We start from the raw sequence: 17,324 nt of genomic DNA, 5'->3' as shown, positions 1-17,324 counted from the left end.
GACAGGCTAACCCAGCTTTGATATCTGTCCCCATAGTGGGAGTGGGGGGAGGGGGTGGAGTCCCCAGGTGAAGCTTTCAAATACTGACTATACAAGGAGTGTATAATACAAGGAGTTCAAGCTCATAAATGCTTCCTCAGTCTTTTCATGCTGCCCAACCCCATTGGGCTGGGGAATATAAGAAAAGGGATGGCATCAGCTTTGCACAGACGACCTGGTGCCACTCCACTACTGACCTCGTCCCCCTTCTCCAGAAGCATCATGTCCTGCCGTTCTTTCCGCCCCGGCTCCAGCTGCAAGACCCGGAACTTCAGTTCCTGCTCAGCCTTCGTGCCAAGGACGGGTGACCGCTGCTGCATCACCGCCGCTCCCTACCGAGGAGTGTCCTGCTACAGGGGACTGACTGGCTTTGGCAGCCGCAGCGTCTCTGGGGGCTACAGGGCCGGCTCCTGTGGCCGGAGCTTTGGCTACCGCTCTGGGGGAGTATGTGGGCCCAGCACCCCCTGCATCACCACTGTGTCTGTCAACGAGAGCCTCCTGACTCCCCTCAACCTGGAGATTGACCCCAACGCCCAGTGCGTGAAGCATGAGGAGAAGGAGCAGATCAAGTGTCTCAACAGCAAGTTCGCCGCCTTCATCGACAAGGTGAACAGGGATCAGACAGCTTCCCTTAGGGCAGGCAGAATTTGGACAAGTCCCCTATGAGCCTCTGTTTCCCCTTTTGTAAAAATAAGGGGTTGAACTAGATCCCATTTAAAGTGCTCTGATCCCATGCAGTCTAGCAAAGGGCCAGAGGACCAGGCCACAGGGCCACATGTCCAGAAGCTCAGCCAATGCTACTCCCCTCTTCTCCCCAATTAGGGAAGATTCCCCAGCCCTAGGTCCTGAGTCACCCTCCCACTGTTCTGTGGGGCCCCCACATCCTTGGGCCAGAAAGGATGAGACACAGGTATGGAGCTAGATTTCCAGGGGTCTTTGTGGGAGCTCGTGAAAGACTCATGGATAGAGTACCAAAGAGCGTAGGCTTCTACTCCCAGCACTAACAAACCATTCTGAGCCTTAGTTTCCTCATCAACCAAATGGAAGATTTGGAGTAGATGATCTCTGAGGTCTCTGGTATTTGATAACCACAAATGAAATTTTAAGGAGGCAATGGAGAAATCAGCCAAAATGGCACAAAGGCTCCTTGCAAGGGGCCTGTGGGAACTTATTTCAATATGTAAATGTTATTAGTATGTTTTAATATGCAAATCTCCAGAAAGAAAGAACATTAGTTTCAGGAGATGTGGGTTCCTGTCCCAGCTCCAACAAGTGCTAGCTACGTAACACTGGAGAAATCATTTAACCTCTCCAAGCCTGTGTCTACATCAGTAAAGTGAGGACAAAAATAACTGTTCTACCTTCCTTCTTCATGAGAACTATCATGAAGATAAAATGACACATCTGAAAGGACTTTAAAAATTACATAAAGACTGTACAAATATAAGATGCTATTATTTTCTAAAGAGAGAATTCAAGGCAGTAGAGGGAAGGAAGATGTTTGGATATGAGCTCTGCCCTTAGTGAGAAAAAAAAAATCTACCTCTCATTCACTGGAGAAGAGGAAGAAGTGTTTGGGAGATGGGAATGAAATGGATCACTTCCTTTTGCTGGGTAGTACGAAGCCTCCACTAATTTCTCAACCAGTCTGAGAGCTTCCAAAAGTCAGGCACCAAAGAGGGGGTGGAGGGTGGCCAGGGCAGCCTAGCTGATGAACTTCATCTCAATTCAATTCAGCAAGCTCTTACTCTATGCCAAGGCACTGGGAATTCAAAGACAAAAATGTAGTAGTCTGCTCTCAAGGAGCTTACTTTCTACTGAGAAGAAACAACATGTAATCAGATAAGTAAAAAGATAATATATTTAAAATAATTTTGTAAGGTGTGAGGAGAGCACTAATGGGGGGGGGGTAGGAAAAGACCCCATTTAAGAATTGGCACTTAAACTGAGCCCTGAAAGAAGTAAGGACTCCAAGAGGTGAGGGGAGAGAGCATTCCAGGTGCGGAGAAGAGCCTGTGCAACCAAGCTACCCTCGCTACTCTTTTCACACAGAATCAGAAAACCCCACAGTGTCAGAACGGGAGGGGGGTCTTAGAGATCACCTAGTCACAGAGTTTCAGGGGAAAGGGGACTTCAGAGGTCATCTTGTCTAACCCAGACCTGCACAAGAATCCCCCTGCCCCAGAGCACTCTGGCAAGTAGTTTATCCAGACTTTGCCTGAAGACCTTCCAGTGGGGAGAAATGCCCTGTCTCCTGAGGCAAAGCACTGCACATTTGCCCCACTGCACCGAAGCCCTGATTGCCTCCTGGCAATCCCCACCCATTGCTTCTTGTATTAATCACCTCAATTTTGAAATGATGAAACTGAGGCCCAGCAAGGGAAAGGGGCTCCTGTGGTGAACAGATGGCAGAACCAGAGCTAGAATCTAGATGAGTTCTCCACTATACCAAAATTTCTTCAATTGCTTACAACCCCACATCTTGAAATATTTGCCTAGCCTCCTGGGAGGGGCCCATGAACTTCTGATCAGACTGTTCTTGGAAAATGGGCTTTTCCCTATAGGACTCTTGTACTTGGAGACAGTGTGGTATCATGGATAGAGAGCTAGCCTCTTAGCCAGGAAGACTTGGGTTCAAGGCAGACGTTGGCTATGTGAGGCTGGGCAGGCCCCTTCTCCTCCCTGCTCTCCAGGCATTTCTCTAAGACCTGAAGATTCTAAAGACCTCCACTGGGAGGGTGAGTGTTCCTTACCCAGGACAAATGACATCACAGGTCAAGCTTAAGACTCAGGGGTAGGAGTGATAGCATCCCCGCAAGAAGTCATCTTGTCCATGCCCCTGTGCAGACATTTACTATCATTTTGATCCATGTCTCAGTGCTTTCCAGGGGCTGCTGAGGTATCCTCTCCCTCTGATTGTCCCTGATGACTTTTCCTCTTCCCTGGGATGGCAGGTTCGATTCCTGGAGCAGCAGAACAAGCTCCTGGAGACCAAGTGGCAATTCTACCAGAACCGGAAATGCTGCGAGAGCAACCTGGAGCCCCTGTTCAGTGGTTACATCGAGACCCTGAAGCGGGAGCTGGAGTGCGTGGAAGCGGACAGCGGGCGCCTGGCGTCTGAGCTCAACCACGTGCAGGAGGTGCTGGAGGGCTACAAGAAGAGGTCAGTGTTTGGGGAAAGAATAGCAGGAAATGAATTTAAGTCCCATCAGGAAGGATTTGAGTCAAACACTAAAAAGAACTTCCCAATGGTGAAAGTTGTTAGACATATAGGCACAAGGGAATAGGGAGGCTTGCCGAGTGGCGTTCTCTGGTGTTAGGGAGTCAGGAAAGGTTTAATCACAGGAAGAGTTCTCACCTATTTAGGTTCTATTAAGGCTGTTTGGTTCTGGATCCTACATGAAGATGGGAACACTGATAGCATGCCCTCTCAAGACCCCTCATCTTTTCTGACCCATAGACAGTAGGCAAATTCTTCACTTAAGCAACATTTCCTTTCTATCATGTTATCTTCAAGCAGAGGGGCAAGAAGAAGAAAATGTCAGCATCAGTGGGGGGAAAAGCAAATTGCCCCACTCTCTCAATTTCAGTTTCTTCATCTGCTAAATACTAGGAGAAATATTTTTCCTAACCCCATATGCTAAGACAAAAGAGAAAGACCTTGCTCTTTATCATCAACCGAAAAAACTTATTATATGTTATGTTGTGTTATATTTTGTCATGTCATGTCACGTTGTGTCATGTCGTGTTATGTTATATGTGTGTATACCCACCACTGTGGTAGGTACTTGTTTGGAACATAGAAGGAGGAGACATGACCCTGCCTGCCTTCCACAGGTTTATAGTCTAGTTGGAGGAGATAAAACTTTATATTAGGCAATAGTCTCCTGAGAACAGGAAAATGCAGCCTGACACTGTGGCAGTAAGACTTCCAGTGAGACTCCAGTGAGAATTCCTCCCACAGGAAGGATTAGAATATTCGAGCAGATGGGGAGTAATGATGACTCCTAGACTGGTTGTTTTTTTGTTTTTAGGAAAGTGCTCTCTTGGGGGATGGTTTGAATACTCTGGAACATAGAAGTAGAGGGTTGGGCAAAATTGCCTCTTCAGATTCTTTTCACAACCCAAAATACTTTCATTCCATGAGCTATTTGATTCCATTAGGAATCCTCAAAAAGGAAGCCTTCTGGGAGTAAAGTTTAAGCCTCATCCAAATTCACCTTTCCTTCTTTCCTTCCTTCCTTCCTTCTTTACTCTTTCTGCTTCTCAAAACCTGAACTCTGAGGATCCTGGAAACTGAAACTTCTCTCCTCTTTCCCCCCCCCACCCCCCAGATATGAAGAGGAGGTGGCCCTGAGGGCAACTGCAGAGAATGAGTTTGTGCTCCTGAAGAAGGTGAGTGCTCAGGCCCAGGACATCCTAGACTAGAGAGAGGAGAGGGTGAAACTCTCCTGGAAAAGATATTGGAAGCCTAAGATCCAGAAGGAGGTTGAATGGCTTCTGGCAACATCCCATAGCACATCAACAGCTGGGAACCCAGTCCTTGGGTATCCTTTTTCCAAAAGCCCTGATTCTCTCCTCTGTGGTAGCCCTGCCTACCACACCACACTCCCTTTCCATATAGCATATAGTAAGATTTAAGGATAACCCCAGACCCTCAACTCTGTTCTCCCTATGCCCTCAACTACCACAGTGACACCTACTGGTGCCTATACCCTCTGCCCCATCCAATTGATACTGTATAGCCTAAGGTCAAAGGAGCACAGATTCAGAGCTGGAAGGAACCATAATAGCTAGTCTAACTCTTCTCATTTTTTCGATAAAGAAACTCAGACTCATAGGAGAAGTGACTTGATCAAGGTCACACAGCCATTAAGTAGCAAACTCAACACCTGAACCTAAGTTTTCTAATTCTACATCTAATTCCCCTGGAGCCTACTATGAGTGTCACTGATTCTCTAGGACCCAAATCATGTGCATTTAGAAAAAGTCACCCTTAAAAGAGTTCTTCATTGTGCTTCTTGAATGTTCTACCTGAGGAGGGAAATCCTTCCTGCCCCAAAAGCCCCTCCCAGTGACAGGGTATCATGAAAATTTCCTAAACATACTTGTCTAACCTTAGTCCCCCCCCCAAAAGTAGGAGGAATAATAACAATAATTGTATTTCTGTTGGTCAGTCATTTCAGTCATGCCTGACTCTTTATAACCTCATTTGGGGTTTTCTTGGCAAAGATACTGAAGTGGTCAGCCATTTCCTTCTTCAGATCTTTTTACAGATGAAGAAACTAAGGCAAACAGGGATAAATGACTTGCCCAGGGTCATACAGCTAGTAAGTGTCCACAGCCAGATTCGAACTCAGGAAGATGAGTCTTCCTGATTCCAAGCCCATCACTCTATCCACTGCAACACCTAGTGGCATCATCATTACCACCGCTCAATCATATTTAGGTGATATTTTATAATTGAATTGTTTTCACAACATTCCTGAGATAGGCAGTATATTATTATCCCCATTTTACAGATGCGAAAATCAAGACTAAGAGCACCTTGGCAGTGAAGGGAAGGATAGCGAAAGACTATCTTCCTCAAGGTCCCTAAATCTCTCTTTCTCCTCCTCAGGATGTGGACTTTGCCTACCTCCGAAAATCAGACCTGGAAGCCAATGCAGAGGCCCTCACAGAGGAGATTCAATTCCTGAGGGCTCTGTATGAGGAGGTGAGGGGCACTGGGGTCCAGGAAGAGGAGTGAGGGTGGGATGACAGAAAAGGCTCTCTGACTATGGATCCAGTCAAGCAGAAGATGTGGTGCCCAGTGGTGGCCAGTGCCTAAAAGGGTAGTGGGGCAGGAGAGAAATCAGCAGTTACACCAGGAGGAGCTGTTTCCAATGGGAACTCAGGGAGCAGAAAATCCTATGCCGGTGACCTGGGGTCATCCTGCTCCTTCATACTCTAGGTCACCTATGCTATTCCCTATTACTATGGAGATGGTTACAAATACCAGTAACCGGCCAAGGAATTAAGCTCTGGCACAAGTCCAGTACCCAAAAGAATACAGAAGGAGGCTAAATATAAATAAATAAGGAATTCCTGCACAATCTGGGCTTCAGATAGAAATTAGGCAAGAGGTTTCCTATTGCCTAAAATCCCCAGTCAGGGAATTTTTTTTAAGAAATCTGTAGGTCTGTTGGACATTGGCAGCAGACCTAACAGAAGTGAAATGCCCCTGGGTGACCTTCTCCACTCTTTGTGGGTTTCTGTGGGACCGTGGGATTCTGAGGACGTGGGCAACAGAGGAGCTCTGTTAAGGGAAAGGAGGAGGAAGATTGGAGAGGCAGTCTTTAGAGGGGCAAGAGGCCATTCTGAATCAGCTTTTGGTGACCCTCCCTTGCAGGAGATCCGAGTCCTCCACACCCACATCTCTGACACCTCTGTCGTGGTGAAGATGGACAACAGCCGAGAGCTCAACATGGACTGTGTGATTGCGGAGATCAAGGCTCAGTACGACGACATCGCCAGCCGCAGCCGGGCTGAGGCCGAGTCCTGGTACCGCAGCAAGGTGAATGAGCCTGATTCTCTCGCCTAAGAGAAATAGCATTTAGTCAGTAACCATTTATTAGTTTATTATTGTTATTTCAATAGCCAACATTTATATAGCTGGGCACTGTGCTAAGCACTTCAGAGTTATTATCTCGCAACCCTGGGAGGTAGGTGCTACTATTACCCTCATTTTACAGATGAGGAAACTGAGGCAAACAGAAGTGAAGTGATTTGCCCGGAGTCACACAGCTAATAAGCATCTGAAACTAGATTTGAACTCAGGTCTTCCTGACTAAGGCACCCATGTTCTATCTACCATGATACTTAACTGTCTAATACATACCAAGCACCATACCTAAGCCTTAAGGATACAAAAAAGAGGCAAAAGAGGGCAGTCCCTGCCCTCAAGGAGCTCACAATCTAATGGGGGAACAAATACATATATATAGTTATAGTTATAGTTGTCGATATATAGTTATATATTATATTGCTTATATATAATAAATAGGAAATAAGTAAGAGAAGGAAGGCACTAGAATTATGAGGGGTTGGGAAAGGCTTCTTGTAGAAGATTTTGTTGTAGTTGAGATTTACAGGAAGCCAGGGAAGGCAGAAGGCAAAGATGAGGAGGGGGAGCCTGCCAGGCATCGCCTGGAGCAGAGAGGTGGAATGTTTTCTTCATGGAAAGGTCAGTGTCACTGGATTGAAGAGTACATGGAAGACAGTAAGGTAAAAGAAGACTGGGAAGGGAGGAGGGGGTCAGGTCATAAAGGGCATCAGATGCCAAATGGGGATTTTATATTTGCTCCTAAAGGCAATAGGGAGCCACCAGAGTTTTTTTTTTAAGTGGGGGGGGGTGACATGGTTGAACCTTAGGAAAATCACTTTAGTGCCTGAATGGAGGATGGATTGGAATGGGGAGAGACCTGAGGCAGATCCTCTAGCAGCTGTTATAATAGTCCAGACATGAGGCAATAAAGGCTTGCACCAAATTGGTGACAGTGTCAGAGGAGAGAAGGGGACATACTTGAAAGATGTTGCAGAAGGGGCAGCTAGGTGGTGCAGTGGATAGAGCACCGGCCCTGGAGTCAGAAGGACCTGAGTTCAAATCCAACACTTACTAGCTGTGTGACCTTGGGCAAGTCACTTAACCCCAATTGCCTCACCAAAAAAAAAAAAAAAAGAAAAGAAAAGAAAAAGAAAGAAAAGAAAGAAAGAAATTCTGCAGAGGTGAAATTGAGAGGCTTCGGCAACTGATTGGTTACATATGGTGAGAAGCACTGAGGAGTTGAGGATAACAGTTAGGTTGCAAGCCTGAAGGACTGGGAAGATGGTATTGTCCTCTACAGTAATAAGAAAGTTAGTCAGGAGGAGGGATTTGGGAAAGATAATGAATTCTGTTTGGGACATGGTTAGTTTAAGATGTCTACAAAAGGGGCAGCTAGGTGGCTCAGTGATTAGACCACCAGCCCTGGAGTCAGGAGGACCTGAGTTCAAATCCAGCCTCAGACACTTGACACTTACTAGCTGTGTGACCCTGGGCAAGTCACTTAACCCTCATTGCCCCACAAAAAAGAAAAAGAAAAAGATGTCAATTAAACATGCAGTTTGAGAGGTCTAAAAGGCAATTGGAGATGCAAGATTGGAGGTCACAGAGAGATGAGATGGTCCTTCATATATAAACCTATGTGAGACTATTGAATACCACCCTCCCTTTCAGTGTGAGGAGATGAAGGCCACAGTGATCCGCCATGGAGAAAGCCTGCGCAGAACCAAGGAGGAGATCAATGAGCTGAACCGCATGATCCAGAGGCTGACCGCCGAGGTGGAAAACGCCAAGTGCCAGGTACAAACACTGACCACTCTCCAAAAAGAAGGAATTCAATTAGACTGTAGCAGGAGGAATTTGGGTTAGATACCACAGAAAAGTTCCCCAAAAGCCCACTTGGTGATACACTAAGAAAAATGAGAGAAGGACACTGGGGAACCTTCTCCAGGAGAGAAGTCCTTGTCTTGCTAGTCTAGTTAATGTGAATATGGGTCTAGGGGAGGAAGAAAAAGGACAAGAAGAGTAGAGTTTTGCACAAAGATAGAAGAATAATTAGAGTTGCCTCTGTTGGGGAGTCTGTAATTTCAGGACAATGTGTCAGCCCACTATCTCCTCCCCAATCCTTGTGTTCCCCCAGAATTGTAAGCTGGAGGCTGCTGTGACTCAGTCTGAACAACAGGGTGAGACTGCCCTCAATGATGCCCGATGCAAACTGGCAGGGCTGGAGGAGGCTCTGCAGAAGGCCAAGCAGGACATGGCATGTCTGCTGAAGGAGTACCAGGAGGTCATGAACTCCAAGCTGGGCCTGGACATTGAGATTGCCACCTACAGACGTCTTCTGGAGGGCGAGGAGCAAAGGTGGGTCCCCAGGGGGATCTGGCTTACTTTCCTTAGATCTAGGCCTACTTTCTCTACATAATGATTCTCCCTTTTCCCTTCTCCCTTCTCCCCTCCGTAGGCCCATACCCAGGATTACCATGATCACATTTACCTTCAGTTTGCATCTATTTGCACAAAATAGAAATGCCCAGCACTTGGGTCCAAATATTTTTTACAAAAGATCTATCTCCCCCATTTCCCATCTGATGTTGTTCCATTCTCCTTTCCCCCAGGTTGTGTGAAGGTGTTGGAGCTGTGAATGTCTGTAAGTAATTGAAGTCCTCAAAGGAGTAGTTAGGTTAGACACCAAGAGAAATGGGCAGATGGGAATGATGGTGCCTTGGGATGCTAATCACCCTAAACTTTAGCAAGAGGACCTGCAACTAGATCCTAGCTCAGGTTCCTTCCTGAGTCTTCCAACAATCTCTGACACAATGGGTTGCAAGCCTGGTACAGTTTCTGGTGTGACCTTGGCCAAGCCATTTCACTTCTCTCAACCTGTTTCCTCACCTGCAAGATGAGGCTAATCATATTTGCATCCCTTTCTCTGTGGGGTTTTGTGAAAGACCTTTGTGGACCTCAAAGTGCTCTAAGAAATGTGAGAGGACCTATATTAGAAACTCAGTTAGGGGCAGCTAGGTGGCACAGTGGATAGAGCACCGGCCCTGGAGTCAGGAGGACCTGAGTTCAAATCCGGCCTCGGACACTTGATACTTACTAGATGTGTGACCCTGGGCAAGTCACTTAACCCCACTTGCCTCACTAAAAAAAAAGAAACAAACAAAAAAGAAATTCAGTTGTCACTTACCTGTGTAACCTTAGGCCAGTCATGTCAGTTTCCTCATCTGTATGTAATATGAGAGTTGGATCAGGTACCCTCAAAGGGCCCTACCAACTCTAAATCTAAAATCAAATGCTCCCTCTTTGCAGCAGGAGTGATTAGGGTTAAACTAAAGGAAGTGTCCCTCAGCTATGCAGGTAGGGTCAAGGAGGTACCTATTTCCCCTGAATCTGGACCAGTGAGAGACACCTGAGTTAGGAGGGCTTTCCGTCCCGAGTGGGCTTTCAGGGTCTACTCAGCGATCAGCCAGAGAGATAACCTGCGCTCTGCTTCCCCCCTCCACTCCACCCCCCACCCCGCAGGTGTGAGCAGCTCTCGGGGCGGGGTCGTCTGCGGAGACCTCTGCGTGTCGGGCTCGCGTCCGGTGACAGGCAGCGTCTGCAGCGCCCCGTGTAGCGGGAACCTGGTGGTGAGCACTGGCGGCCCCTGTGTGCCCTGCGCCCAAAGTTTTAGCCGCGGGAGCAGCCGTTCGGTCCGATTTGCCTAGATGCCCCAAACTTCAGCTGTAAATAACCCCTTCCCCGCCTCCTGGGAATCAGAAGGTACAACCAGCGCTTTGGACGACGGGAACTAGCAGAGCCTAACTCTCGAGACTGGAGCCTCGGGATGACTGCAGAGCGGGGCAGGGAGAGAAGAAAGGAGAGGAGATTCCAATTTTGAAGCCCGTCTTCTGAGCAGTTGTCTCTAAGACGTCCCCGCCCCCGCCCCCACACACTTCTCTGGTCCCATATGTCTCTATTTCTTGAAGGGGCGTGCTCCCCAAGACAGGCACAAGTTCATCCTTACTCCTATCTCCAATACACTAGGACGGCTAGCTCCTGTCTGTTCTCTCTCTCTCTCTCTCTCTCTCTCTCTCTCTCTCTCTCTCTCTCTCTCTCTCTCTCTCTCTCTCTCTCTCTCTCTCTCTCTCTCTCTCTCTCTCCCTTTCCCCTGGGCTTGATTACTGAGTTTCCAATAAATGGATCTTCCTTGCACTCTGGCAAACTTGTGATTTGTTCTTAGGGAGTAACTCAATTAGAGGGACCTGCTTCAAGAGAATACACCCACCCATACACCCCATGCCTTCTCCAGCCTAACCCATCCAGTCACCCAAACATCTTTTAGCCATGACTATCCCTAAGGAAATGTTTGGGTTATCCCAGCTCCTTGTCCATACAAAAAAACTCAAATAAGACCTCCTGCCTTATCTGAGTCTGCCAATGTGGACAAAGTCCTGTCCTGGACAATGGAGGGCGGAGAAGTGTATAGGGTCCTTAGGGAGACCTCAATCTAATGAGGACACACACCCAGGACACAGGGAGGACAGATCACAGGATTTCAGGCCTGGGAAAAATCTCAGAGGCAACTGGCTGATGGTGCAGTGGATAAAGTGCTGGGCCTGGAGTTAGCAATACCTGAGTTCAAATCTGGCCTCTGCTGTTTACTAGCTGTGTGACCCTGGGCAAGTCCCTTAACCTCTGCCTCAGTTAAAAAGGGAGATAATAATAGCACCTGTCTCACTGGGTTATTGCAAGAATCAAAGGAAGTCATAGTGCTTGGCACATAGTAGGTACTATAGAAATGCCTATTCCTGGCCCAACCTCTTCATTTTACAGATGTTAAAATACAGCTGCAGAAGTATCACGAAATTACTCAGATACTTGATGCTACGGCCAGAAGTACAGATTCAGGGGTAGATGGGGGTCATAGGTCTAGGCACCAATGCTGAAGGATGGGGGGTACTAGGAAGCATAACCTTGAGTATAAGGGGGAGAATGGGGTTCAGAAGCTGAAGAAGAATGGGGCTAAGGAGAGAAGGGTGGGAAGAATGCCTGTGAGCAGAAAATGGCTTCTTTGTGGCAGCTCCCAAGCCAGAAAAATCCCCAACTCTGAGAATATTAGAGCTGGAAACAGCTTATCCAACCAACCCATTTTGTAGATAAAGAAACTGAGGTCCCTAGAGATAAAGTGATTTGCCCAAAGTCACACAGCTATGAAGTGGAAGAGCTGGGCAGTCATATTTGGGAGAGAGATGGTGGTAGAGGCAAAGAATTGGAAATCGAGGGGATGCCCATCAATTGGGGAATGGCTAAACAAGTTGTGGTATATGAATGTAATGGAATACTGTTGCACTGTAAGATTTAATGAGCAGGCAGATTTCAGGAAAACCTGAAAAGATTTACACGAATTGATGCTGAGTGAAATGAGCAGAACCAAGAGAACATTGTACACAATAACAACAACATTGTGTGATGATCAACTGTGATAGACTTAGCTCTTCTCTGCAATATAATGATCCAAGACACTGCCAAAAGACTCATGATGAAAAATGCTCTCCATATCCAGAAAATGAACCATGGAGTCTGAATTCAAATTAAAGCATATATTACTTTCACCTTTGTTGGTTTTTTGTTTGTTTGTTTTTCTTCTTTTTTTTTCCTTTTGTTGTGATTCTTCTTCTCTAACAACATGACAAATATGGAAATATGTTTAACATGATTGTAATGTATAACCTTTATCAGATTGCTTGCTGGTTTGGGGATGGGGGCAGGGGACGGAGGAAGAAAAATTTAAAACTCAAAATCTTACAAAAAATTAACGTTGAAGGGGGCAGCTAGGTGGTGCAGTAGATAAAGCACTGGATTCAGGAGGACCTGAGTTCAAATCTGGCCTCAGACACTTGACACTTACTAGCTGTGTGACCCTGGGCAAGTCACTTAACCCTCATTGTTCCACCAAAAAAAAAAAGAAAGTTGAAAACTATCTTTACATGTAATTGGAAAAAAATAACATACTATTAAAAAAGATAATGCTTTGCAAGCCTAAAAGTACTATATAAATGTGAGCTATTATTATTGTTAAAAGTAACAGTAATACCTTTATGGCCCATCTCACTATGTTGTTCTAAGAAAAATGCTTTGTAAATCTTATACCTACAGGAGGGATGTGAATTTGTATTAACATTGTGTTGTTGTTCAGTAATGTTCAATTCTTCATGGCCCCATTTGGGGATTCTTAGCAAAGATAGTGAAGTAGTTTGCCATTTCCTTCTCCAGCTCATTTTACGGATGAAGAAACTGAGGCAAACAGGGTGAAGTGACTTGCTCAGTATCACACAGCTAATAAGTGTCTGAGACTGGATTCAAACTCATGCACATGATGAGTCTTCCTGACTCCAGGCCTGGCATTCTGTCCATTGCCCATTATTAACATTTTCATTACTATTAAAACGAACTGATTTCTGCACCAATGAGATAAACTTATGTAATCACTAAAGAAATAAGGAAAAATAGCTCCACCACTTTCTGAGGGAAGAAATACATTCAGGAGATGACTTCGATCTTTAATTTATTTTTCATTCTTTGTGTCTCAAGCTACTTTATAAGTTTAATAATGCATTGTGTAAAAGCTGATTTATTTATAATATTATTTTATGAATTATTGATTTGAAATTTTTAGACAACAAATATGCATATATTAATTAGAGGGAAAAAGTCCAAAGTGGGTCCTTTGGTGGTTGAGACACTAGCTTTGGAGCGCTAAGTATGATGACTTGAAGGAGAAATTAATGAAAAGGTTAACAGTGAATTTAGAGAGTGAGCAAAAATGAAAGTGAGAATGGAAAGGCTGCAGAAAATTCAGTGTGACTTTAGGGACCTTAGAGTAAAATATTAAAAAGGGAGGTGATCAACAAAGATTTTTCCTTCCAAATCTATTGGCATGTGTCCAGATCCCTCTGGATCATGTTCTTCAAATGTGATAATGAATGGTAGTATGTTAAAATGTCACGCTATTCCAGGGCAAATTCGGAACTTGGGAACCCTTGGTATCCATTGGGACTAGGCACATGAGAGACTTTATGAGATAGGTCATAACCTGGTTGCCAATTTCTCCCCCTGCCTTCTCCCTCTCCCACCCTCCAAAACTCATTTACACACAGTGTACCAATAAGCTCAGATTTGGTCCCATATAATACAGCATGCCTGAATCATCACCTCTGAGATCCTCCAAAAATACAATAATAATCATAGGTTTGTTTGTTTTTTAAGAAATGATGCCTTCAGGCAATGAGCCAGGTTCACAACCTGAATCTGTCCTTGAATTAGGCTGAAAGTGGCTAGAACTGAAAGTTGGCATCTGTCCCCCTGAAACTCTGAAAGGGGAAGTTGAATACCTGTGGTTTCATCTCATCATCTCAGGAATGTTACCCAGGAGCAGTGCCAGCCACAAGAACCCCAGGAAGTCTTTGATTGCCTGGGGATGTTACTGGGCTGACCTTGCTCAGAGAAAGGCAGAAAGAATAGATAAAATCTGATTAAAGATTATCTAAATTTGGTCCCATATTTCTCCTGAATCCAGATGCTCAGGAAATCATTTGTAATTGTCCTCCAAGTCCTTGGAGTGAGAGGAGGAGTTTATCATGAGAGATGGAGGTTTGTTGTAGGGAATGGGGTGAGGAGCAGCAGAGTATAAAGAGCAAGGGCTGATGTAATCCATTATAAATTTATCTTGCATGACCTCTACTTGGCCCTTTGAGGATACAAAGCAGCCCTTTTGTTGATCTCTTATCAATTCATCTCAAAACTACCTCAATCTTCTTAACTGCTTGGTGCCTTGCCTCAAAAGTGACCTTCCCCATCCTTTATATTTTGCGTACATTTATATATGTACTTGTTGTCTTCCCCCAATAGATGTAAGCTCCTTGGGGGCAGAGACTGTTTCTTTGTATGCCCTGCCCCCAACACACAGCCCCTTGCACATAGTAGGCACCAGAAGAACTACTTGTATCAGTGTTGAATGTTAGTTGATATTTAGACTGTGTGACTGATCACATTCCAGACAACAACTGCTCCAAATCTCCTTCCTCAACACCCACCTTGAGCATGACCTTCTTACCTCTTATTTCACTGAAGACACTGAGGGTTTGCGAACTAGGAGAAGCACAGAACTTTAGGAACATAAGAGAGCTTAGAGATCATTGAATGTGATCCCTTCGTCCTATAGCCATGAGGACACTGGAGGGAAGCAAATTGTACAAGTTTGCACAAGTCAGTGTACACAATTGTACACAGTGCACAGTTGTATAAATTGTACAAGGTTGCACAAGTTAGAGTACACAATTGTACACGGTACACAGTTGTACAAATTGTACAAGGTTCCACAAGTCAGTGTACACAATTGTACATAGTGCACAATTGTACAAATTGTATAAGGTCGCACAAGTTAGTGGCAGAGCCGCTGGATTCTCACTCCAGCTCCATTTCCCTGCCTCTTTAGCCTGAACCCTAACCTGATCCTCCAATCCTCAAAACTTCAGGGACTTCACACATAGTGTATTCCTTCCCTCAGGGCTCAGACATAACAAATGGTGGAACACAGCAAGGGGGAATGAAGAGTAGGAATACCTTTATAATCCCATTCCTTTCCTCATTGTCTCTCCAACACTCATTGTCTCTCATGAGTCTTCAATTTTTCATTCCCCATTGGATTTTTCCATCTGCTAACAAACATGCTCCATCTCCCACGTCCTAAAAATCCCTTCTTAGACTTTTCCTCAAACCACCTCATCTTTTCTTGAGCATCCATAATCCCACCCCGCTCTTCCCTTTTACCACCAAACTTCTTTATAAAAAGTAGCCTGGGGGCAGCTAGGTGGCACAGTGGATAGAGCACCGGCCCTGGAGTCAGGAGTACCTGAGCTCAAATCCGGCCTTAGACACTTAACATGTACTAGCTGTGTGACCCTGGGCAAGTCACTTAACCCCAATTGCCTCACTAAAAAACAAAAACAAAAACAAAGCAAAGGCATTTTCTGAGATGCCATAGTAAGAATAATAACAAATCATTCCCTCCTCCCCCATAAATCTCCCATAACTACACAGTGTCAATGGGAACAGTGGGCACACATGTAGAGTATTCTACTAAGGAGGTATACATGTAGAGGCCACAAGTGGTCCAGACAACTCACACCTCTGGCTTTGTAGGCTCCTGGCATCCTTTCCCTCTTTGTTCTGTCCTCATACTGCTCCCCCTAGGTTCAGGGCTTCTGCTTAGCAGGTTACCTAGTAGGCTAATTGGTCTTTACCTTTTTTAATTTTGTTAGTTCACCTGGGGTTAACTCAATTGATCAGGAATGCCTTGATCAACTCCTCCTACCCCAACATTTTCACTACATAGAGAAATAAATCTTTCTACCAAACTCTTTTTTTTAAGACAAACATAATTAATTATTAATGTTCAACAAATCCTTCATTAGTTGTATATATCCAGACTAGTCATGATGGGTAATACATTCAGCATTTTTACATTGTTAGATTTTTATGATTAAAAATATTAGGGGCAGCTAGGTGTTGCAGTGGATAAAGCACCAGCCCTGAATTCAGGAGGACCTGAGTTCAAATCCAGCCTCAGACACTTGATACTTACTAGCTTTGTGACCTTGGGCAAGTCAGTTAACCCTCATTGCCCCACCAAAAAAGAAAAAGAAAAAGAAAAAAGAAATATCAGTCTATAGTTTACTTTATCTGCTTTATCTATTCCTGGTTTGGATATCAGAAACGAAAAGCAACATTTTTAATGTGTTGTTGTAAGCATCTTTTATTCAATATTTGCATTGTGAAATCTTGCATCATTAGAAATATTAGTCTGCAGTTTACTTTCTTTGTTTTCTCTCTCCCTTGTTTAGGTATCAGGACCATATTTGTCTTAAAAAAAAAAAGAGTTTGGTAGAAATATTTCTCTATGTAGTGGGGGTGGGAGGAGTAGATCAAGACATTCCTGATCAATTGAGTTCCCTGGACTCATTCTTTTTTGAAGTTTACACCTTAATAACCATACCTAGATCTTCTCAACTGCCAGAATTTACACTCCTTATAACTACCACCTGCCTTGTACACCTTGGGCAGCTAGGTGGCACAGTGGATAGAGCACCGGCCCTGGAGTCAGGAGTTCCTGAGTTCAAATCTGCCCTCAAACACTTAACACTTACTAGCTGTGTGACCCTGGGCAAGTCACTTAACCCCAGTTGCCTCACTTTAAAAAAAAAAGAGTACATCTTGCTTTTTTTTAAGGGGGGCACCAGGAGAAGAGCCTATCTTTCAGCCAGCCAATGACCAGCTTGACTAATTTCAGCTTGACTGAGGAACTTCTTCACAACTCATCAAGGGATAACACAGTGTGGACACTTATTTCCATTTTGTTTGACAATGTCTTGGTAACTCTTAGAACTCTATTAATTGAGTTATCCCCAAGTGAACTAACAAAATTAAAGAAGGTAAAGACCAATTAATAGAGTTGTTGAACCTCCAGGCTTCTAACCACCCAGAAAGGTCAATCCCAAGAAGACCACTGCAGTGAAGACTTATTTTAGAAAACTGATCAACACTGCAGAGAGGAAGAAATAAATAAATAAACATTAAGTACTAATGTGCTAAATGTTAAGGATACAAAGAAAGGCAAAAGTGAGTCTTTTAAGGAATTCACAGATTAATAGGGGGGACA

At 44.8% G+C, this 17,324-nt stretch overlaps 1 protein-coding gene across 1 annotated transcript; it reads left to right on the top strand.

The window, feature by feature from the left end:
* Positions 1 to 261: 261 nt before the first annotated feature.
* Positions 262 to 10,717, top strand: LOC122728486 (keratin, type II microfibrillar, component 7C-like). Its single transcript, XM_043967147.1, has 9 exons — positions 262 to 645; positions 2,994 to 3,202; positions 4,374 to 4,434; positions 5,660 to 5,755; positions 6,431 to 6,595; positions 8,297 to 8,422; positions 8,763 to 8,983; positions 9,238 to 9,269; positions 10,148 to 10,717. Exons 1-9 carry the CDS (start codon positions 262 to 264, stop codon positions 10,330 to 10,332), a joined length of 1,479 nt encoding a protein of 492 aa, XP_043823082.1. The 3' UTR covers positions 10,333 to 10,717.
* Positions 10,718 to 17,324: the final 6,607 nt, after the last annotated feature.

The sequence above is a fragment of the Dromiciops gliroides genome, chromosome 5 (assembly GCF_019393635.1).
Source record: "Dromiciops gliroides isolate mDroGli1 chromosome 5, mDroGli1.pri, whole genome shotgun sequence".
NCBI lineage: Eukaryota > Metazoa > Chordata > Mammalia > Microbiotheria > Microbiotheriidae > Dromiciops > Dromiciops gliroides.
This window is presented reverse-complemented; position numbering and strand designations above follow the sequence as displayed.